At 31.6% G+C, this 26,102-nt stretch overlaps 1 protein-coding gene across 1 annotated transcript in view; it reads left to right on the top strand.

Annotated features, from left to right (window-relative positions):
• pico (ras-associated and pleckstrin homology domains-containing protein pico) overlaps positions 1–26,102 on the top strand; it is a 101,362-nt gene that overhangs the window by 54,619 nt on the left and 20,641 nt on the right. Inside the window, exon 3 of the mRNA XM_070638170.1 lies at positions 9,535–9,686. Within this exon, the coding sequence (XP_070494271.1) occupies positions 9,615–9,686 (72 nt within the window). The 5' untranslated portion in view covers positions 9,535–9,614. The remainder of the gene's footprint in view (positions 1–9,534; positions 9,687–26,102) is intronic.

A 26,102-nucleotide genomic window follows, 5' to 3' on the forward strand; every position in this document is an offset into this window, starting at 1 on the left:
GGAATCCTTTTATTTAATTTGAAATAAGATCGAATTCGGGTTCCTAATCACATATCATTTTACCCTTTAAAATTGTATTGATCCATCCACCTCATATTGAGTAATTTTCACAGGCGATTAAATTCTTTTGGCACTAAATATTGACTGTTGGATAGAAAATTTAAGATTCAAACCATGACATTCATATAATTGGTAGTTTATTGGATCTTAAATGGCTCTTGAAATGAAATGAGGCAATTGTCGTGAAATATTTGTGGATATTTTGACATCATTACAAAGTATACTGCAATGAAAATTGAAAAAACATCAAAATTATTATGTTTTGGTTATGTTCTGCTAGTAAAATTAATTTTAATAGATGCTTGCCACTTTTTTGAACAATCTTGCACTATTTTGGAATTAAAAATCATTCTAGAATGAAAGTTATTCAAGAAAAACTTTTTGAAGTGAGAAAAAAAATGACGGATTTAGAATTTGAATTTCCAAAAGCCGTTAAAGTTTGAAAATTGTTAAATTTCAGGAAAATCATTTGAAATTTTGGTTTTTATTAGAATATCGACTAAGATTACTTTGTTTTTATCTAAAGATTGAGGTTATATCTACAATACCAACTCAAATCTCCAGCTAACTTCATACAATCAATAAAAAAATCATTTCATGATTTTCTTTATTATTTTGGTAATTGATTCATTTCCAATGTAATAAAAAATTTTACTTCCATTTCCTATGCTTTTGTCATATTCTCATCCTGAAACTTGTTGGATATTCCCGATGATAAATAAAATCTATATAATAAAAAAAAAAAATAACGGCAAAAAGGGAAGGAAGGAAAATGAGCGGAATTGTCATGACAAATGAATATGCTGTAGTTGTTTTTATATTGTGGGCTGTATTGGATGGGTTTAGTATAGTATGTAACATCATTAACTTTTATTGCATCATGAATCTGCCTTTTCACATCTCCCCCATTTATATCCCTTCATTGTAACTACACATATTGCTCTCTCATGGTTCAATTTCGACTCGAATATTATGGGAAGAAGTGCAAAAGCTTTTAATAAATCTTTACATTATTCTTTGCATTCATTCATTGTTATAAATTTATTTAACTTTACTCCACTTCTGGTCTGCAATGTTGTCTTTCTCTCCAAAGACACATAATACATAAAAGGAGAGCCGCTCAACAGAATATCCGTGACGACGACGAACGCTATAATGAATCATGATATAAATAAATTATATAAAAGCCCACTGAGAATACATTTTACGAGATATTTTACTTCATTCAATGAATGAATGAAATGAAGTAGTGCCTGTGCATAAAACGATGGAGAATCAGCGAAAGTTTGCTCTTTGGATGTTTTTTTTATGAGGAGGAAGTGGACTTTGTAAACAGTTTGAAGTAAACGAGATTTCATGGTCTTTGAAGTGACTGAAATTGTGCTAAAGTTGCCATGGTTGTCAGATTGTCGAATATTCTTGATGTTTTGGTACAAAAACTGGGTGGATTTGTTAAAAACTGATCAAAACTGTCCTAAATGATTTAAAACTGGCCGAAAGTATTCAAAATTGATCAAAACTTTTCAAAACTGTCCGAAATCATTCAAAACTGATCGAAAGTGTTCAAAACTGATCAAAACTGGCCGAAATGATACAAAACTGGCCGAAAGTGTTCAAAACTGATCAAAACTGGCCGAAATGATATAAAACTGGTCAAAACTGATCAAAACTGCCCAAAATTATTCAAAAATGGCCGAAAGTGTTCAAAACTGCCCGAAATGATTCAAAACTGGATGAAAGTGTTTAAAACTGATCAAAACTGCCCGAAACTATTCAAAACTGGCCGAAAGTGTTCAAAACTGGCCGAAAGTGTTCAAAACTGCCCGAAATGATTCAAAACTGCCCGAAATGATTCAAAACTGGATGAAAGTGTTTAAAACTGATCAAAACTGCCCGAAACTATTCAAAACTGGCCGAAAGTGTTTAAAATTGATCCGAAATGATTCAAAACTGCCCGAAATGATTCAAAACTGGATGAAAGTGTTTAAAATGATTCAAAACTGGTCGAAGTAGTTCAAAATTGTCCGAATTTGTTCAAGACTGACTAAATTCACTTCCATCACTAATCCAAAATGTCACTCAACACCCAAAAAAATGCTCTCCAAAACATCATCCCTCATCAACTTCCTTTCTCATGCTAACGCATGTTATTAACGCGAACTTACAGAAAGATAAAATATGTAACGCGATGATGTTTGGGTATTTCAATGAAATGTTGAATCTCATTTACATTATCATCATCATCATCGCCGCCTTTCCCATCCCCTCCATCTGTCAGCTCAGAAGTTAGTTTCATGTTATTCATTCCTCGCTCTATATATATGCGAAAAAGCACATTATTGCTTGTTATTCATTTTAATGTACATTAGACAGCATGAAATTTTATGAGGCATGCTTAAAAGGACGAAGAAGGGGATGAAAAGTTTTTTTTATCATCATCACCATTGTTTTGAAAGGAATTTAAAGCTTTATCCACATTCTGTTACAAATCCGAGCTTTAAAATGAACAAACCCCCAAAAAACATAATTAGGGGATTTGTTGGAATGTTTGGCCCAAGTCTAACAATTAACCCCATCAGCCTTGTTATTATTATTAACATCATCGTCATCATCATATACCCCAAAAAAAGGCTATGACTATGCATATTATAATTAAATCCATTTTTGCCCGAAAATCTCAAATTTCAACTCAATTCTGTGACTTCACAATCCATCCCACATTGGTTGTGTCTTTTTTTGCAATCAACGAGCCATATGAATATTGTATGTACATTGTCTTTGTTGTTGTTGGATGCAAAAATTTAATTAAAATATATGTGGATAAAAAAACATATGTGATTGTGAGTCTGGTCTCTAGTTGAGTCATTGCCGATTAAAACGTATAGATATGACTTTCACTACAATGTTCAATAAATTTTCATCGCTTTTTACTCCAATTTAATTCATGAATTTTCATTATCGAGGAAAATTATTGCATTCAATTGTTGGGGGTTTCCATTTCCAATTTAATTTTCACATTATGTTCACTGTTCTGTTCTGTTTATTCATTATTATTAGCCTTGTTGTTGCTGCTGCCTGCTTTTTTTTGGGGAGGGAATCATTATTATTATTGCTGTTAATATTGAAACGGAAATTGATAAAGCCTCAATTGAGAGTTTATGACAAGCCACATAATGAATGATGCGAAAGAGAAGGAACTGGTTCTTGACTTGTGTGTACAGTTGCATGATAAATTAAATGAACCGAAACTTAATTTTGCTTGAGAATGAGGAAAGTAAGAATATAAAGAATTGATTAAGTGAAGTTGAACGGGGAATGATGTAGGTGTTGGCATGAATGAAGCGCTTTCTGGGAACTGATTTATTGAGGTTGTGAGGATTTATGAGGTTATGTGTTAGTTTGTTAGGAGAGATTTATATGAATCTGATGGTCGGAATTGAGTTTTGAGGTTAAGGCTTTGAAATCAAATTATTAAGAGCCTTAATTTTACTTCAAAATTCTTCAATTTTTCTTGAAAATTCTTCAAATTTCCTTTAAAACTCTTCAATTTTCTTCGAAATTCTTCAATTTACCTTCAAAATTCTTCAAAATTTCTTCAAAATTTTTCAATTTTCTTTCAAAAGTCTTCAATTTTTCTTGAAAAATCTTCAATTTTCCCTCAAAATTCTTCAATTTTCTTCAAAAGTTCCTAATTCAAACCTAACGGCACTTAAAAATTCAAAACACCATACAGTTGATGTTCCCCTTTAATCCTCCACCTCAAAAAGTTTTTCTAAAATTGCCAGCCTTGCAAATAACAAATTTTAAAATTATCCACGGCAATTAATCCTCCAAAATGGCAAAAAAATAATTAACAAAACCCCAATGTCGATAAGTTTCGTCGTTGTAAAGTTATTAACGATTCAATTAACCAAACAAACAATCCAATTCATCAGCATAAAAAAGTGAAAATTAAACCACATTTGTTCCGCAAAATGGGTTGAAAAAAACCTTTTAGTAGGCAGAATTTATTGCGAGAAAGAGATGGAAGTCATCTGACTGATAAGAATAATGGATTTTTAATGCGATTATCCTCTCGTCAAATTTGTAACGGTCGCTAGAAGCAACAAGAGAAATTGACAATAACAAATACTTGAGTTAATTGAAATGAGTAATGATGAACTAAATTACAGGTAATAATTTCCATAACAAAAGAGAACCTTAATTTGCTTAACATGATAAAAAAAGGATCTAATTAAAATTAATATGAAACTTCAGCCTTTTTTTTTCTTTTTCTGATATAATTTAATTAATCTGTTTAGCATTTAATTATGCTTCATGCTTTGCGAATGTAATGATATTAATAATTAAGCGACTACCTACCTTTCTCTTCATACAATATAAAGCCATAAAAAAATTGTATATTAATGCGGTATAAATATTATTCTTGTTTGTTTGTTTGTTTGACTTGCTTCCAGCAAAATAATATTCAATTTCAAAGGAACTCAGAGACACTGAAACAAAGGAATAAGTTATTTTGGCACGAAAACACTTGACAAACAATAATTTTAAGACGGTGAATAAGAAATAAGCAGTGGTGATGTTTTGAAGGTTATATAATGAGGATTGTAGAACATTTGAGTTAGAATTGAGTGAAGAATGACTTAATGTGATGAAATTAAGCTTCTGAGCTTATAAGAATGCAATATTGATATTCAAATATTGACTAAATTCAATTGTTTTGATTACATTCTCACATCGAGTTTTCGAATTTGAATTTTAAATTATTTCAAGGTTTATTGGTTGTTTAAATTATTGCAAACTGCTTAAAAATCGTGAGCAAAGCCATAACTATCACTTTTTTGAATTGAATTGCAGTAAATAGTTCAAAAACCACAAATTTTCATTCAATTTTTCAGTAAACAAATCCTCAAAAAGTGCGGGAAAATTTAAAAGTTGCTAATTATAACGGATTTTGATTACAAAAAGGCACAAAATCTCAATCAACAACTCTGCCAAATAAAATATTATGCACATATTCAGCTTATTCCTCGGAAAATTAAATAGACCATTTTTAATGCCGTGGGCAGTTTATACAAGTAAATTAAAAAGTTTTTTGTTTCCAATCTTCCTTGTTTCTCTTAGCAATGTTAAAAAGAGGCGTCGATGACTAGGAACAAAAACACAAAAAAAGGCAAACTTTGTGTGCTGCTCGGCACATTAAAAACTTTTTAACTGTTAAAATTTTTAGCCATAAATGTTTAAACAAGGCTTACCACTTCCGAAGAGCGGTAACTTATGGAAATATTGGCAATTTTAATAGCTTTAATGTGAATGTATTCTTACCATCTTCTTCGTGCGTCTAGAATTTAATTTCCTGGGTGACAGACAAAAAAGTTTGGATCAATATCAAATCAGAATAGCGGAATCAAATTAAAGCGACAGTTGCTTTAAATTTCCATTGAATTTGGAGCTACGCAACCACACAGAAAGAATTTAATTCTTATAGTTGGGGGATATATGAACAGATGTTGATACTATTTAATGTTGCTTGGAGAAAGACTGTGCTTAATAGTTCTGGGAAATTCTATTTAGTCGTGAAAATCATTAAGAAGCTTCAAGGCCTCATTATGAGGTATTAAACTGTAAATTATGAACTAATTGATCATGTTCTATGGAAATAGAACTAGAAAAAATGTCAATTCCACCTCCATATTGTCGCGAAAACCACAATACATAAATTATAGATTTTATTGCTATTGTTTCAATAAAATTTACCTAATAAAGGGTTAATTGAACAACAATTTATTGTATTAGACTTAATGTAAATCCAAAATGGTGACAAATTTGTTTTAAGTGAGAAATTGACTTAATATTATTATAGTAAGTAATACTTGAGGTAGTTCAATTGGATTGTCATTATTTCAGACGTTGGAGTGGCTGGGTTGAATGGAATCTGAAGTTTTAGGAGAGCATGTGCACAAGTTGAGTCGAAGTGGCTCGGTGGCGGAATGGTTTAGTACTTCGGTACATAATTATTGCTACACCGATCCAGCGATCATGGGTTCGAGACTCGGCATGGGAAATTTTTCACGTGTCCTTTTTCGAATCATATGTAGTGGAAACGCGGCTCACAGCCTTCCTTTGTAGGCTAGAGACAATAAGCTGATAATAGCGTCATCAAAGGAGTGGTTCTGATCCCACTATAAACTGTAGGTCTATTGAGTGCAGTGGTCTGGCGCACCCTCACTCGTTAAACAATCATTAGCCGCGAATCGCCCTAGCGCAGCTCTGGATCTTAAAGATCTGAATAGCTAAAGGTTTTTTTATGTGCACAAGTTGAAGCTGATCTTTAATGGAGTACAGTATAAATTGTACAAAAAAGGCAAAAGCAACTCTAAATGGTGAGCTTAAATCAGCTCAAATTGTAATCAATTAAGGATTAAGCAGAGTTGGCATGACTCCCAAAAGTTTGAGCCACTTTTGTCTATTTTTGGAGTTCAAACTCCCAAATTCCTGCACAATTCTAGATTTAGGTAGACGATTGATGATTTTTCAAAGTTCTAATAATTATCTAGACCTTTGGTTTATAGGAAAGTTCGATTTGACTCTCATTTGTGCAGGGATACTCAAACTGTGGTCTATGACTCACTACAGGGGTCATGACACGATCTTAGATGCATACGATCTTAGAGAAATGTTTGACGAAACACGGAATAAACAAAATTTCATACTTTCACATCTTATTAGATCGAAATAAGTCATCATCAATGTTAGGAATCGAACCCACATCGTCAAAATCTTGACAAAAGTTTCAATCCATCGAAGTAACGCTAACCCATTGACCTCTCAAATTCATTTAGTTAGAATCAACAAAATCTCAGTCACATGACTCTCTAGTGAAGACTTTACACCTCAGATATAACTCAACTCCAACTCTACAAGTGGTCACAGGAAGCATTTATTAAGAAAATTAAGAATTTATACCTTTCGTACCAAAAACTACTAATCAAATCCAAACAAGTTCTATTTTACATGACATAATCTATATCAATATCCGCATTCAATTCTCATTCGACCACCAAAAATTGATACAAATTCAACAAATTGATCAAGGTCAAACACCCATTAAAAGTAATCAAACAGCATGTCAGCCTACTAAAATCGCGACACACATCCATATGTGCTGTTCACAATTCGCGAAATTGCTTTTTTTCGTTCTTCTTTTATTTTATTTTCGCATTATATTTTTATATTTTTGGAAGAATCCTCAACGTTTGCATACATTTAAGGCGCTCACATTAAGTTTGTCGTCAAAAAAAAATTCTTTTACAATCCGTATCGCAATTGTTAGACATCATATTTAATATCAGTTAATACAGTACATAAAATTCCTTTTTATGACAGTTTTTATGATGAAACAGCAACCATTTCATTTACTGTAATTGCTCGCCCTTTCCAATTAATCAAAAAGATTAAGCGTCGCTTGATTGTCGAAAAAATATTTTCTCTTTTATTTCTCAGTTCGGGTGTCAAGTTACTGTCTTTCAATAAATATTTTGTCTTCTTCTTTCGTTATTCTCGTTAACTTTTCTATGGACATGCAACATAAACTACTGGAAGTAATATATATTTATTGTGGATTGATTATGAGGGAATTGAATAAAAACGTAGTTAAATTAAAAACGTTAAATTAAAAACGTAGCTAAACGAAGCTTTCTTGATGCAGATTCTATCTTATATGATGCTTGCCACTCTATAGAACAAGAATTCCAACGAATTTTGAGAATTCATGGCTTTTTGGGCAAGATAAAGCCAAAAAACTTTTCGAAGTGAGGTATTTTTTGAGTAAATTTTAAATTTGAAAATTTTTAGGCCGTTAGATTTCAAATTTCTTTTGGCAGTTCCTTTTCAAAATTCTTTCAACTGTATTTTTTCAAATCAATTTGGCCGTTATTTTCAAATATTTTTCAAAATTTTTTAGACCGTTATTTCTTAAAAGTCATTGATTTTCAAATTTTTGATGGCCGTTAGGTTTTGATGAAATTTTATTTCACAACATGACTAATTTTAAAGTCCTTTGACTTTATGAAGCACAAAATGCGCTTCAATCAGCCAAAATCCATTACCTTTAGTTACCAAATTGATATTATGTCGTTGTTAACAAGATTGATATGAACTTGAAAATGAAAATTGATTTTTTTCCTCGTTTCGGTCATAAAAACGTGTTTTATAAATTCCAACTACTTGTCTTTTTAAATGTATTCAATGTCTTCAAAAAAAAAATTGGATTATGTTTTCATTTTTTTGGGTATCTGATGGCGCCAAACATTCCACAGAGGAAGGGGAAAAGAAGAATAATTTGTATCACTTTGTGATGATACAAATTTCATTCATTATTCATCAAGTGGATAAATCTCAGTGCGAAAATTGGCATGGAAATTTCATTGATGAAAAATGTAAAAGATATAATATCTCTTGAGCATGCTTTTCATGTGACATTGTTGAGATTGTCTTCATTTTGTGTATATGTCATTGTCGACTCTTATATGAATCGTTTTACTGACCTGCTTTATGATTCAATCTGTGTCATATATTTGACACCTGATTTATGCACAGGTGTATGGTTATGTTCTCATGGAATTATTGTGTCAATGTGATTTTGCTGAGCTTTTTTGTGAATGGAAATCCACATGTGAGTCGATGGGAATTTGGATTTTGATTCTTATTCGTGTTGTGATGTGAATATTATATTTAGGTATTTTTGGAATTCCCTAGTCATTGCTCGATCAGCACACCTTCAAATGTTACTGAAATTGAACTGACACTACAGTATACTTAGAGCCAAAAGGGCAGTTAATTAGTGAATTTAGACATTTTAACTTAGGGAGTCAGTATATTGCCGTGTCAGTGTCGATATGGCTAAACGTCATATTGATTAAGGTGCTACTAGGTATTATCTGTAGTACCTGGATGGTAGCGACACTAAATGTTAGAATCTCAATCGTTTCACTTATTAACACCATTAAATAGTGAATTTAGGCATCATATCTACTTCATATATTGTAAAATTTGGTTCTTAGTGGATTCTGGGTTACCGAGCCATATACTTGAATAAGAACTAAGTGGTCGACTGCTTAAACAACATACCGGATATCTGTATCAATCTCTATTTGAAGGACGTGGGTTCGATTCTCACTTGAGTCCTATCTCTGAATCATTATATCGAGTGCTTGTCGATATGACATGAATTCGTATATAGCTTACGACATTAAACTCATCTTGACTTCTATAAATCCATATACAGTCCAGTCTATATTTCAAATTAAATCTCAAAAAAGCACAGCATCTCATTGTGAACCCTTACCTAATCATCCATAAAATCGATTCTCAAAAGATTGCGCACCAAGAATTCCTTCCCCATTTTAATATCAAACAAACTTGATCCTAATTTAAATATTTATCCAAAAAATATTTTTTTTTTATTTTTTACAGAATATTTTATCATAATTTTCATCATCATCAAAGTGAAGCATTAAATAAGGCAAGAAAGCAGAAGAATAAAATCAAAGAAGATGTCGCAGTTAACAGACGATCCCGAGAAATTGTTGAATAATTGGCTGGGAGAGCTCGACAGTTTAATAATGGTAAGTCTTGAGACTTTATGTGTAATTCGGTAGCAGCAATGCTGTATGTCACATGAAATAAGAATTTTTTAAATAAATTTAAAAAAATTACATGAGAAATGCTTTCATTTTTGTCACAGCAATCAGTAATTGATTAATAAGTCAATTTAAGATCTACAAAACTTGATTCATTTTTACAACAAAATAAGCGTCAAACATAAATTGAGATAAATTTAAACGGCACAACGTGTACAATAAGCATAATGTAGTGTATAAACGTAAATACTGATAAATTGTCCATATTAAGACATTCTTGCGATAAAAGCAATAAAGAGAAATGTGAATGGAATGATAAGTGAACATCATAACACAATGAATTGGATTCTCTGACTGACTCCTTCACTTGGTTATGGTCTTGCGCTGTTTTTACGGTAAATCAATACTCAATTGCGATTCAATTTTATGCAACATTAAACATTGATTTTTTTTTTCTTCTTTCTTAGTCAGACCTCAACTCTCGAGGCCTCTTGAATTGGACATTTATTTTCACATATGTACATATAGCAATTAAGTATTGAATGGGAATTTGACAGGGTTGGGGTAATAGGTGTGTTTTGGGTTAGAATGACTTTTGGATGTTGTAATGGGTGAGGATTGAGATGTCTTTTGTGGTTTGGATTGATATTGGAATGTATATGGAATTTTTAAATTGAGATGCGAGTGATTTAGAGATGTTGAGGTTATTGGGAGGAAATGGGGAAAGTGGGAAGGGGAGTTTGGATCATCTGGTAGAAACCATGGATTCCATCTAATCGGAATACATGGAATTAATGAATAAATTTATAAAAAACATTGAATTTATGGATTTTTTTGGTAGAATCAATGGAATCAATGGAAATTATGGATTAATTTGTTGAACTCATGGATTCTATGGATAAATTTATAGAATTTGTTGAACCTGTGGAACTTGTGGAATCCATTGAATCTATAGAATTATGGAGTATGGAATATATTGCCAGATGATGCCACTGATCCACCAGAAGATGGGTATGGTAGTCAGGAGCATGCTAAGTAGCGGTAAGGGCACGTTTTGACTTTTAGCTAACTTCAAGCATTCTTTGAAGTCAGGAAACTTTACAAGAATGAGTTATCCAATAATTTATTAATTTTTTGAGATTCGAACCTTGGATAGATGTGGTAAAATTGCAATAATCTGAACCACAAGCACTATCCTTAGTCCAAATGAGCTATATTCGACTTAAGACTAGCATTTGCAATTGTCTGTAATAGTTGAATCTTGTCATATTAAAAATCCTAAAGAATACAGTCTTGACTCTTAGAATATCTACAAAACTCATCGTGATGGTTAGTTCCTATTGATCCACTATGAATCGTAGGGCGTTACTAAAGCATTTGAACTGGTTTCTGTTACTGGCCAGAACAGCTACTTCTGCTAGTTTCTAGTTGTTCTACAAAACTCAACAACCACCATCAAGTCAATAACTTCTACAATCATCAACCTCAACTCTGCCTAAGTGATTGAATGATTGAAGAAAACAAGAGTCAATTGACATAAAAAAAAACTATTCAGCAGCACAAAAAAAAGAAATAATATAAACCTCCTTTTTATTATGCTGCATTCACTCGCTTATGGCATGCTTGTTGACGCTTGTCAATTATTAAGAAAAAAAATATAATTGTGAAAACTTGTCAATTATAGCGCCAACTTAATCGACAAGCTATCGAATGCGTGCAATGCTTATTTACGACTTAATTTACCACACAGTTCTGATCATTATCCATTCATTGAGTACGAAATAAAGTTCTTCGTCTCGTATCACATTTTTAAAATTTTCTCGTATTTTTTTCTGTTCTGCTAACAATTGAGCGATGGCAGGCGCCTGACATTCTTGTTCTTCTTCATGCCTGCTTGAATTGTTGTTGGATGGAATAAAAAAAAAAACATTTTCAGAATTTCTCTTGCCATGCTGAACTTGTGAAAATTCAATTTATGAAAATGGCAATGCCTATGTATGTGCTGCGACATCACAGAAGGCATTTTTCCGATGAATTAGCATTTTCAGTATTTATAGAATCTACAGCATGTGGATAGAAACATATAAATAAAAAGCTTTTGTCGATTGATGATTTTAGCGCATTTTATTGCGAAATGGTCAACAGTCTGATTGGCTTAAGTGTTAAGGAGCACGTATCAAATTTTTTATGTCTTAATAAGTACTTTGAATGCTAATAAACTCTCAAGTTGAATGAATATATTTTATGAGTCTGCGATACTGAATGTTTGACATGGAATAAAATGAAGAATCACAATTTTGAATAGCGATGAAATGGCCTTATTGACCTAAATGGAAGTGATTTTTTTTGAAGCGCGTGTATTGTTAATTTTGTGGGATTGATAATTGACTAGATTTGGATAGAGGTTAGTGGCATTGTTCCTGGGGGTCTTAAGAGCTTGGCCTCTAAATGTGATTGGGAGTTTACAGAAATTCAATTAACAATTAAGCCGTACCAAAATTAGCTTAAATTACCGTTATTTTTTTGAGATTTGAAATTTTTCCCGCACTTTTTTTTTTTTACAAAAACCACATTTTTTTCATTTTAGTTGAAAATTTACGAATTTTTTAACTTCCAAATTGATTTGTCAACTTTAAAATTGCTTGCTTACTCCTAACTAAATTTTAGCTAATTTCTTCAAAAAAAGTGATTGATAACATTTTACCAACCTTAAATGATGTAATTAGCTTTGCTCACTCCTAATTAATGCTCTAAAATGATGTAAATACCTCAAAACCTTAAAATTACTTCAAAATATCAACTCAAAATCTCCATATGAGAACGTAAACAAACAATTATCAAAAATTTCCATTTAAATTCCAATAAATAACTAAAAATTCTTTACTAATTCATATATTCAGCCAATGTCACTATCCCATTCCATAATCCAGACATTAATTTCATTCCTACATTCATTAAAAAGTACTTAGAATGAGAAATGAATGAAAAATATAAAACTTTTATTTTGCAACATGATTCTAACATTTAGCATGAACTGGCTATAAATAAATTATAGGCAAATCTCACAGTAAAATTTAATTAAAAATTTCTCTCATATATCTAACATAATTTTATTGAATTAGAGGTATAAAGCCATTGAGCTTAACACATTAGAATCCAATAAATGTGTATGGTTTTGTTATGGATATCCCCTATCTATATTGAATATTGATATATCTGAAAAGAAGGTAATATCAATTTTTAAAAGAAATAATAGGCTATACGTGATTTTATTCCCGTTTTGTGGATATTTATTCTGTTTTCAATTTTTAAACTATTGATCCCGTAAAATTTCGGATTCATTTTCCTCAAAAAATACATAAAAGGATTCCTTGCCATCTCGAATTTCTATAAATATTCCACATTCGTACTCGTTTTGTATGCATCATCAAATTTCACACTTATCAACTTTTAAAGTTCAGGCACCGTGTTATGTTCGCAAAAAAAATAAGACATGTGAAATATACGCCTTTAGAAATTTCTTTTTTTTTTTTACTCCTGTCTTTTTCTTAGCAATTTAATGTTGTGCGTACATTCACTAAAAGTGTCATTCAAGCATATACCTACATAATAATAATATTTTGTCGTCGTTTGTTATGGGATGAAAAGGAGAAGAAGAAAAGACATTTCTTTTATGCTTGTATAAAAAATTTTGATATTTAGGTATGAAATGTGGGTTAAGTGATGAATTGAGGCGCAAATCTTGAGGCTGCAGGTAGCTACAGGTAGAAAGTGTTCAGTCTTTAATGGTATTTTAAAGGTTCATTTCATTTTAACGGATTTTGGGAATTTAATTTACAAATTGCGAATTTAAGAATTCAACTGACTTTTGAAATTCAAATTTTAACGGTTTTAGAAAATTCAAATTTCAACAGATTTTAAAATTTCGAATTTCAAACGAATTTAAATTTCAACAATTTTAAGATTTCAAATTTCAAATTTAATATTTTATTAAAATCAAATTTCAACGGTTTTTAAAATTCAAAATCAACTCTACTTTGTTAAATTTCAAATTTTAACGATTTTTAAGAATTCAAATTTCAATGGCTTTAACTGAATTGAAATTTTAACTGATTTTTAATTCAAAATCACAAGTTTTAGAAATTTTTAGGAATTTAAATTTTCAAACGACTTTTAAGAATTCAAAATTACCTTCAATTTAAAATTCAAATTTTCACGGTTTTCAAAAGTTTGAATTTAATAAAACTTAAAATTCAAATTTCAATCTTCTAAGAATTCAAATTTCAACGACTTAAGAATTTCTAACTTATTTTGAAAATTCAAATTTAACGGGTTTAAAATTTTTAAAATTTTGACAGTTTTTTTTTCAAATCCTAAAAATCCGTTAAATCAATCTCTGACCCAAATTCACCAAAAATCACATAAAATATGCGCCATACCACCTGTCACATAGCCACAATAAACCCCAATTCCCATTTATTATTCTCTACCCAAACTCATCATCAGAAGCTGAGCATCATAATGGCCCCATAAAAAGCGGCACCGTTTACCGCATGAAGATTTTCGCCTTACTCGTTATTTCAGGAATTTCACCTAATATTTATTTATGTGGCCGATGACGTATATTCGTATATTAAAAAAATACAATTTTGACTTCAAAAAATATTAATTTTTTTTTATTTTACCAATTTATATGCTTCTTTCTGGTTCATTTGATATAAAGTTCAACATTAAAGCCTACACAATGCGTAATAAAAAGAAAGAAAAAGGCAGGCAATAACTTTTTAATAACTCCATTTACCGTAGAATTGTTATTACTATTATTATTGCTTCTTTTGGTCTACAAAGCACAAAATAATGAAATAATTATGAATATTTGATAGGCACATATGAACACATTAGGTACTAAAAGGGGGAAACGAATCAACAAAAATTTCATCAACTTCATCAAAATTTTCCATGAAATGTAGTGACATGAAAAGCAATTTTTTGAAGTAGAAATGGAAGTAAAAGAAGGAATATAATTTGATTTTAGTACTAAGTTCCCCCACAAATTTTGAAAGAAAGTGATTTGAGTTAGAAAGGCTTTGGTGGTGAGTGTATAAAGCGCATTTTGATCTTTTTCAACTTCTTAAAAGGGTTTGCAACTTTTTGGAAGGGTTTTCATCTTCTCGAAGGGGTTTGCAACTTTTTGAAGGGTTTTGTAACTTTTTGAAGGGGTTGAAACTTCATGATGGGGTTTTCAACTTCTTGAAGGGGTTTGCAACTTCATGAAAGGGATTTTCAACTTCTTGATGGAGTTTGAAACTTCTTGAATGGAGATTTTCAACTTTCGAAGGGGTTTACAACTTCTTGAATGGGGTTTTCAACTTCATGAAGGGTTTTCAACTTGAAGGGATTTGCAACTTCTTGAAGGGGTTTTCAACTACTTGAAGGGATTTGCAACTTGTTGAAAGGGGTTTCAACTTTTTGAAGAGGTTTTCAACTTTCCGAAAGGGTATACAACTTTTTGAAGGGCTTACAACTTCTTAGATGGGTGTGTAAATTCTTGAAGGGGTTTTCAATTTTCTAAAAGGGGTTTTAAGTTGTTGAAGGGGTTTTCAACTTCTTGGTGGAGGATTTCAACTTATTGAATGAGGTTTTTATCCTCTTTGATACTTCGAAGAGGATTCAACATTTTAAGTCGAATTCCCAAACTCCCATTTGAGTTTAATCTCATAAAGCTACACACCCACAAAATCCAATCAACAATTTCAATACAAAAGCATTTATAACCCCCCAAAATACACCAGTCAATAAAAATCCAGTCAATCCGTCCACACAAAAAAATCCACATTAATCGCATTAAAAATCCCGCTAAAAGGAATTGTCAGTAGCAGCATGAATACATAAACACATCGACTGAGAGTGCACTTCAAATGGAAATTCATTTATGTTAATTGCGTTAACTGCTTTTTAGGGGTGCCCATATCTTACTGTATATTCAATTTCCTTCGTTATTATTCAACATTTAACCCTGTTAACCTTGTAGTAGAATAGAAAAAAGCATTAGACTAAGATCCTTTGATGACATCATTGTGAGTCTACTTCATTTGATATTCCTTTTTTTTTGAGTGTACTTCCTCCCTTTATCTTTTTTTGTTCTGAGATTCTCTGGAATATTAAGTTTTAAGAATCCATTAGAGGTGTCAAATGCTATCAAATTCATTTCATTTACACAACTGAGAAACTCAATTTGCATATTTAATCATAATTTGGTTCTTCTTGGAACCTAAAAAAAAAGGAAAAGGAGAAAAGATATCATCAAGATGATCAGCATTTAGTCGCGGCGCGTGTATTTCATTTCCATAAAATTCATGCACATTTCAATTTCAATTTTTTAAATGCTTTGATGAAAAAAATTGGCCGTATTAAAATATTATGCACCTTTTTCAGCTGTGCAGTGTATGTTTAGTGCTGCTATAATAAAAAAGAGTAGAATTAACGAGCAGGTGGCACACGACACATAATCGAATAATAAAAAATGTATTTTTCGAGACTCTTTTTCTTGTAAAAATCTTCTTTTCAATTCCTCATGACATGCTCAAGGTGCACATGTTGTTTGTTCAATAATATGCAGTGATGCATTAAGGATGAGTTCTCTTTTTTCTATTTTTTTTTTTTCTTTTTTTTGTGTAATGCATCATATCTACACACATAAGTGCTTGTTCTCTTTGTTGATTGTCGATTCTAAATTAAACGTCTTTGAAATAACCATAGTTGTTTATTGTATATTGAAAGTTAAAAGAGAATTAGTGTAAAAAAGAATATTGTGCAAGTTGATGTTGGTTGTGAATTTTGAGCTTGGTTGAAGCGCATTTGTTCTGATTTAGCAATTTAAATCAGATTTTAATTTAAAATAGTAAAATTTTAACGTATCTTGGAAATTTAAATTTTTGGGGAGCTATGAAAAAATTCAAATTTCAACGAATTTTTCAAATTCACAATTTTGCGTAAAATAATGAAGTTAAAAACGAAATTTTTCAATGTTTACACAAACTTTTTAAGTTCAAATTTTAACAAATTTGAGAAGTTCAAAATTTAACGAATTTTTTAACTTCAAAATGAAAGGATATTTCAAATTCAAATTCGAAGAAGTTCAAAATCTAACGAAATTTTCAAGTTCAAATTTTTAATTTCAAGTTTGAAATAAACGAACTATTAAAGTTCAAAATTTAACGTACTTTTCAAGTTCAAAATTAACGAATTTTAAAAGTTCAAAATTTAACCAGCTTTTCAAGTTCAAAATTTAACGAACTTTCAAGTTCAAAATTGAACGAACTTTCCAGTTCAAAGTTTAAAAGTTGTCGAACTTAAAATTTAAAAATGAACGTAGTTCAAACGAAGTTTTAAAGTTCAAAATTCAAATTTTCAATATTCAGAAAATTTTACCAAAAATACCCAAATTGTTCTAAAACACCAACCAAACCGACCACATCATCCCACAACTCTTCAAAAACAGCTCCAAAACTAAAAATAAGAAGAAGACAAAAGGAAAAAAAGAGAAAAAATAAAAAGATGTTAAAAAAAAATCAAACTCATAAAGGCATGAGTGTGTAACATCTGCTCTGCAGTCTGGACATTTGTTTTCAATTCAATAATATGTAGGATGAAAGGAGCACACACAGGAGTATTGAAAAAGAATAACATATAATTTTCTCATTTTTTTCTACTCTATAACTTACCCCCGATTTCAATCTTGTTACAATAGGAAATAAGTCCAAATTTAATTCTGGTCATATTTCGTTGTGTTAATTGGTCATTTACTAAAGGTTTTCATCATCATCATAATAGACCAGTGGTGGACAATCTGTGTGACGCACTAGTATGTTACACTAGTGAGTCGCACTGGTATGTCGCACTGGTATGCCGCACTAGTATGTCACACTAGTGTGTCGCACTAGTATGTCACACTAGTGTGTCGCACTAGTATGTCACACTAGTGTGTCGCACTAGTGTGTTGCACTAGTATGTCGTACTAGTGTGTCGCACTAGTGTGTCGTACTAGTGTGGCTTTCAAGGTGTGCAATGTAACTTTCAAGGTGTGCCTCAATAATTAAAGGTTACCCACCTCTGTCATAGACCGTAGAGAATTGCTATATTGTATGTTTTCATAAGAGAATCCTAGACATAATAGACTGGTTGATTCTATTGACATTTTATCGAAAGCATTTGTGATTTTAATGCTGAATACATAAAATACATAGTTTATGCTACAATTTTCTAAAGAAAGAGTAAGTAAATAATATCCAATTTTCATCAACACATCAATTTTAATGCGACTAACTATATTTTGATCAAGAAATTCAGGAAAATAAAATATTATTCAAGTCACGTTCAATGCTTTCCTGTTAACATGTTCATGCACCTGGGGGCTACGATATCATCAACATGAAAATCATTACATATATTCAGACGTACAAATGGACTCTGTGTTGAGTCTTTTAAAAAATATTTTTTTTTGTCAGATGGCAGAACCAAAAATTGTCATCACACGTCCTCCGTTCCTCCTAAAAATATTACCCATCAATTTAACCCAAAAAAATATTTTCAGGAAGAGACGACAGAGAAAGAGGAGAAAAAAATCCATTTGGTTTGGGCTTTCGAAACTGCCAATCTCATTTTACATAACTCTTATTGATGAATGTCAAATTTAATTATCATGCATTGCACGTACACATTATATCGATTTGGTATAAAAAAAAATTTTAGCATGTTTTTTGCACAAAGCACATGTGCTGTGCTGATGGCATTTTTTTTATTTTGATGAATTTACGAGCAATTTGAGAGTTTATGCTGGTATTTTGTGTTGTATTGCACTTGTGCCATGTTTTTATTGATTATTGAATGGATTTAGAAGTGATAAAGTGAATATTAAGTTAGAAATTTTGGAAAAAAATCTAAATATGGAAGTCCGCCATTTTGGATTTTCAAAATTGCACTTGTGCCATGTTTTTATTGCTTGTTGAATAGATTTTGAAGTTCTAAAGTGAATATTAGGTCAGAAATTAACCGAAAAAAATCTAAATATGGAAGTCTGCCATCTTGGATTTCGAGAAAAGCTGCTAAAATTCAAATATCATTTGACAGTTGAGTAATATGCTTGTAAAGTAGTGAATATGGCCAAGTGGTAGAGTGACAGTCTCCTACGCCAACGACCCAGGTTCGATCCCAGACAAAGTCAAGTCAAATTTGATCCTTTTTTACTACTTCTAGTCATATTCAATAACACTAGCATAAATTAATGCGCAACAACCAGTTCAGACTCATTTCAACTTTCTTTATTGCAAACTCATACACACACGTATGTCAAGTGTGTGTGCAAAAAAACCAAGAATCCCATTCTCGATCGAAGATGATTTACTTATTTTTCTCGAGATTTAATAATCACCATCTCAATGGAATTTTTGTCGTTTCCATTTAATTCCTCATTTCTGATTAAGTTGATAAAAAAAAGAAAATTTTCCTCATCTCAGGAATTGTCATCGGGGGGATTAGAGAAATATGTCATGTGGAAAATGAAGAAAGTATTTGAGAAATTTTTTTCCATCGTCTCCATCGTATGACGTAGTTTGATAAATAATTCAAGTTTGCTCCTTAAAGAGCAATCATCATAGGAGTTGGTCTCACACTTTAAATGTTATTATAGTCGAAAAATCCCGGAAAATTAGATGATGAGCTTTGATGGCATTTTAATTATTTCCTTCATCAAGCAAATAAATGCGGGGGTGGATAGACAAACTTTCTCCCTAATTTTTCGGTTTCAATTTCAATTTCTTAACTCTCACTTGGGATTTGACCTAATTATCATCAACCGTACCGGTGGGTATAAACTATAAAGTAAATAATTCTAGAAGTTGTATCCAATTTTTTAATGAATTTTTTAACAAGTGGAAAAATTACCTTAACAAATTTCTATTTTATTCGATCATTAATTACAACCCAGAACTAATTGAATATTTCAATCCAATAAATTGCTACTTTTTTTTCATTTTTTCATTAATTCTCGACAACACAGTGTGGATGTGCTTCGTTCTCATTATGATGCCACTTCTTATTATTATTATTATCATCATCTTGATGAAAAATTTTATGCACTGTATATGTGAGCATTAAATAAGGAGAATGAGTTTGGCGATGGTTTTGTGGCGCAATTTCCATAATGGATGAAATGTTTTTTTGTTTTGAATGAATGAGTTTTGAATAATTTTCTAAGATGATATGAATATATTGGGGTTTGTTCGTTAGTGATGTTCATTTGTTGATCTAATAGAAATGATATGATTCGGAATAAATGGGGAAGAACAGATCTCGAGTGGGACTCGAACCCACGTCTTACGGTTTCAGGTTACATGCTCCTACCACTGAGTTATCGGGGAATATTGGACTATATGGCAAAGTGCTATTCTAAATATCGACTCCAAAAATAAGAGGAGTACGACTTTGGAGTCCAGTAGTCCATTTAAAATCCAGTATAGTAGCATAATTGAAGGTTAAGTCAAAAGCAGAGCCAAACATGCATTTAAGGTCATAATTTCCAATAATATCACTCTTTCATACACTTTTGAGTCAATTCTCTCTTACTTAATATTATTTATTAAAGCAAACTAATAAAAATCTTAATTTATTCATTATTATTTACTTTTTAGCTATCAAACTACATTAAGATGTCCTTTTGCCATCTTTTTATTCATTTTAAGACTAATTTCAACATCTAAAACATCATAGTTCTTGAATAATTGACAATTTTTTCTTAAATATGGAGAACACGTGTTTCCGCCATCTTGAATTTTCATTTTTTATATATATCTTTTGATGATATTTTGAATGTTGATTACTAACATTTTGATTACCTTAAAATCTCTTTAAGTCATCTCCAAACTCATTTCCTCTTCAAAACTCGTAAACTGATCCTAAACAACCCCAAATATTGACCAAAAAAAATTTAAAGCAGCATCTCAATTTCAACTCATTTTCTATTAAGTCATTTTAAAATAACATTCAATATCCCCGAAGGTACTCAAAGATTGTCATAGAATCTACCTTCTTTTCTTATGTTTTTTTGTTTATTCTCCTCATCAACAAAAGAATACACAAGTAAACGACCTGAACGACGTAACTAAATGCATCCCCTGTATTATTTAACATAAATGCGCAGAAAAAAAGAGTCATAATGAAAAGAAAGCAATTTAAAAATAAGAAAAAGAAAGAAAAAGTTCTTATTATTCAGCAATGCTGCTCTTCCTCGTTGTTGCTCGCTCAAAGTTGCAATAAAAAAAATGAGGGCATAATCAAGGAAAAGTACATAAAAAAGAGTGGTAGGGTAGAATATACCTGATATCATACTGTGTCTCACAACAGCACTTGTCTATCCATTAAATTCATTTTTTATACTCACGAGTGTGAGTGAAAGTTCTTGTTTCATTACGCACCCCATGTCAGAAGCAACAACAACAACAAATGCTCTCTTGTGTATCAAAAAATCATTTTTTAATAAGATCATTTCCTAATAACCACGTGCTTATGATTTAAACACAAGAGAGGCATCGTGCAAGACAAAAAAAAAGGAATTAAAATGATTATAAGTAAGAAAAATGAGCCTTTATGTCGACTGCGTTCGTCTTGCAGCTGTTTTTATTATATTATGTAGGTAAATAGAAACACGAGTGATGGAACTAGAGATGATGTTTAATGATGATGGTAGTAAGAGCAGCAGAAGCATATGTCTTTCGAGTGTAAGAAGAAGATGAGATCATGATTTTTGATGTAATTTAATGATGTTGAGTAAGGGAGTAAAAACCAGCATATATAAAGATGCTCAAGTCCTCACGTGTAAATAAATATCACGCAAATTAATCTAAGACAAGACGTTGAATTGCATTTTTGGTTTGAAGCAAAAATTTTTCATTTTTAAATTGATTGTCGTGGCTTGTGGAATGAGCGAATGGAGTTCTTCCTCATCATGCATAACGGAATGTGAAATGATAAAACATTAATATTGTCCAGCGGCTGTGTATTATGAGCTATAATTATCACGTTGTGTGATGCTTGAGCTGCTTGGAGGAAGAGATTTAAGATACAGTGACGATAATGTCTTTTGGATTTACATAAATTTACAGTTTGGCGGAGATTTTTGATAATTTAATAAAATAAAAAATATGAAATATTGTTTGGAAAGGGTGTGAAACTATGAAAAATTTGATAGTTTGGGGTATGAGACTACATATGTCTAATTAGTTTAATTTCACAGCAGAAGAACTTCAAAAACTCTGAATAAAAGAGCAAAATAATGAAAATTTCTGAATAGGGGTATGCAACTATGAATCCAAATGTTTGAAGCAATACTTAAAGGGTGTCAAACAAAGACAAACCTTAGAAAACGTGGAAAAATGGTTTATGCTGAAACTGGCAAGCTTCACATAATAAAAGGGGCATAAAAGTATACAAAAAAAAAATTAAATTCCAAAAAAGGGGTATGTAACTATGAATTTTAGTGTTTGAAGTTACCCAAAAAAGGTGTCAAACTAAGACAAATCTTGGATAGTCTAGAACCATAACTTATGCTAAAACTGGCAAGGTTAAAGTAATAAAAGGGGCAAACAACTATGCAAAATATTGAAAATTTAAAAAAAGGGATGTGAAACTATGAAGAATAATGATTGAAGTTATAAAAAAACGATCCTAGACAAATCTTAGATAATTTGATAAAATAACATATATTGAAATTAATAAGAATTAAAGTAACATTTAGGGGTGTGAAACTATGACAAGGGTACAAGAATTCATAGTTTCACACCCTTTACAAGAAAACCATATCACCAATTCTCACGTACAATCAGGAAAACAAACTAAACAACATATTCTACAAACATTATAATGTCTAGCACTTCCAACCCGTATATCCACCAATCAATTTACTCCCCAAAAAGTATAGCACAACTTTTAAAAGTAACTAAACTCGAAAACAATTCTCATTAATATTTAATCAAGATATGTGTATGTTATGTTTGAAAAATGCACATAAGTTGCTCCCCAAAAAAAAAAACACAACAACAGCAGCAACAAAATGAAGTAAAGTATTCATGTGAGAATTGTAATTGATGAGACAATTGTGATAGACTGAAAATGCTTATATCCAGAATATTATAAACCCAAAACGTAAATAAAATTTTGTGAGCTCAATTGTAATAAATATGCATTTACGAAGCTTCGTCAATTATTCATCGATATACCATTAATTTATGGTCGAACTTCGCACACACTATACCAATACCAAAAAAAATACGATTGAACGACTAAATTTTGTATGCTTCATAGAGTGTTAATACAACGTGATGCAGCATATGGCTGAGTGTGAATGATAACGAATTGAACGATATTCATTGCGCAATAAATTATGAACGTATTTCAATGTGAGCATTATAAAGTGTTGGATGGAGGAAGGAGATGTGAGACTGTGTACTATACACTCGACATAAACCGATCTTTGATTTAGTCATGAATCATTTTAATGTTTTTGTATCATATCCAATGATCGGTGATGCCATAGACAGTGAAATGCTGTAAAATAGTATACTGGTGATGTTGATACATCTTGTGTAATTTGAGGTAGGGATTCTAGATGTCCGGGATTAGTAAAGTTAGTCGAGTTTCAAAATAACGGTCATTTGAGATTTGAATTTTTAATTTTCAAACTTTTTTGGATATTTTCGCCAAAACTGCACTAAAATTTGCCAGATCTACTTGATGCCCCCTAAATTTTGCAGCACAAGACCTTAACGAGTCCCGACTCAATTAATGAGATTTTTAAAATAACGGTCATTTAAAATTTGAATTTTTCAATCTAAAATCTCAACGTTTTGCATCAAAATTCTTGAATTTTTTGGAAATTCAGCTTTAAATCCCTTAACTCTACCACACCAGAACATTATGACTATGATGACGATATGATGGCAAACTTACTATAGTTCAAAATTTATAGGATATGATACTTGGGTGTAAATGACGATGTGAGGAAACGGAAGGAACAATTTTTTTCCATTTCCATTCGTTTCCATCGCACTATTACTCAATTTCCAGCTTGATGCCTTACTGTATATAGCACTCAATATTGAGGTTTTAAAGTGATAATTGAAAAATTGGCGAGGAAATTGCTGCAATCAGTTTTCATTTTCACTTTTAAATTAAAACCAGCAAAAAATATTCAATATAGAATTTAATTTTGAGCTTTAAAGAGCCAGAGATCGAATAAAAGGCCTTAAATTGCATTCAGTCAATTGTTTTCATACTGCATAAACATAATACAATAATAATGAAAATGAAAATCATAAAATATTTATCGCTTTAGCAGAAGTTGAGGAAAATATGAAGTTCAGGGTTGAAATTGATGATGTTTTAGGTTTATGGTGGATTATTGGATGATTTTGTTGCTGTAGATTTATTGGACTTTCAAAAGGACAAGTCACTTTCAAAGGGGCAAATCACTTTCAAAGGGGCAAATCACTTTCAAAGGAACAAGTCACTTACCAGAGGGGCAAGTCACTTACCAGAGGGGGCAATCCACTTTCAAAAGAACAAGTCACTTTCAAATGTGGTTGTAACTTTCAAAGGAGCAAGTCACTTTCAGAGGGACAAGTCACTTTCAAAGGGACAATTCACTTTCAAAGGGACAAGTCACTCTCAAAGGGACAAGTCACTCTCAAAGGGACAAGTCACTTTCAAAGGGACAAGTCACTTTCAAAGGCACAAGTCATTTTGAGAGGGACAAGTCACTTTGAGAGAAACAAGTCACTTTGAGAGAGACAAGCCACTTTTAAAGAGGTAAGTCACTTTCATAGAGTCAAGTCACTTTCAAACGGACAAGTCACTTTCCAAGAAGCAAGTCACTAACAGGGTTAATTACCATTATTCAACCAAAATTCCATCCCTGACTACATAATTCTCTCAAAATTCTCATTTTTTATTTCCATCAAACTGCATCGCAATAATAAAGAGTCTGAAATCAACAAACTCTCAAGTTCTGTCCAAACAAAATCATCAAATTCATGCCCAATCTAACATCTCTGGTAGAAAGCATTAAAGTGTATTACGAAATGGATATTGGACGTATGAAAAAAAAAAATAACAAATATCGAAAAAACATAACAAAATGACAAAGTAAATGCTATAGAGAACAAAATATCTATGAGCTATAGCACATTGGCAACAATATTATTTGTATGATGACTCTCTCCGGGGGAACATAATTCAGATTCAGTGGCTGTGGTTAAAAAATTTTTTTTTTTTTTTTTCATTGCCTGCTCCTCCATCGATGTTCATGCACACATTGTCTGTCGTTGATTGGATTGAATGGGATTCCCAACTGTGCAATATTAGTTCAGTGAATTTGAAAATTGATAAATAGAAAAAAAATATAAAATAAGTCGCTGTGGCCGGGGAGATTATTGTTAAAGAAATGCTCAAAAAAATTTCATCACATCGTGTCCAACACGACCCCTTTTTTATTCAATGTAAATTTTAATTATTTTCAATTTGTATGAAATTTCAAAAAATTTTAATACGAGATTATGTCCGACAATTTCAATATTAATTTTATTTTTTTTGATATTTGGGGGTTGTGTGTAAGTTGGGTGACGGGAGGATATGGATGGAATGAGAGGTTGATGGGTTTGGTATACGTCCCAGGGTAAATCACATTTAATTGAAACTATGTGACGTTTTACGAATAGTTCTAAGTAAGGAAGGTAGGGAAATGAAGGGGGCAATGCACTCGATACTGCAGGGACAGGATATGTATCCAGGATGAGATGCTGGTTAGAAGGTCTGGAAAGTGTTCGTGAATAAGGAAAGGATAAGAATCGACAGGACGGTAGAGTAAGGCTCCTTTCTTGGACATTCCTTAGATTCTTAGGTCATGCCATACTACCATATCCGCATCCAGGAGAATTGAGGTTTGGGGTCATCATCCCCTTCCCCCCCCCTCTTCTACACCCTTTTACATTAGCGTTAAAGTAATTCGAGACTCAATTTACCACTAGACATCACTTCCCCATAACCCACATAACTTGAATGTCGAGCATTTCTCTTTTCTATGCCAAGGCAAAATATTACAGTTCCATTCACATTGCGTCTAGTCATAAAATTTAATCATACTACTACCATAAGACGAATATATATGAAACGACAGGCACTTCCCACCCCTTAAGGAGTATTTCCACATTCCTTGATTTTTCAAGTGCCTTTAAACTTTTTGGCATGGATGGAAGGAAGGAATTAACATTTTCAGACACATTTAGTCTCTTGACATTATTTCGACAAAACAAGGAACAAAAATTTTTGAGATTGGCATGAATAGTAAAAAAA

Source organism: Chironomus tepperi, unplaced genomic scaffold, assembly GCF_022539635.2.
Source record: "Chironomus tepperi strain 1889 unplaced genomic scaffold, CSIRO-AGI_Ctep_v1 contig_171, whole genome shotgun sequence".
NCBI classification, from domain to species: Eukaryota; Metazoa; Arthropoda; class Insecta; order Diptera; family Chironomidae; genus Chironomus; species Chironomus tepperi.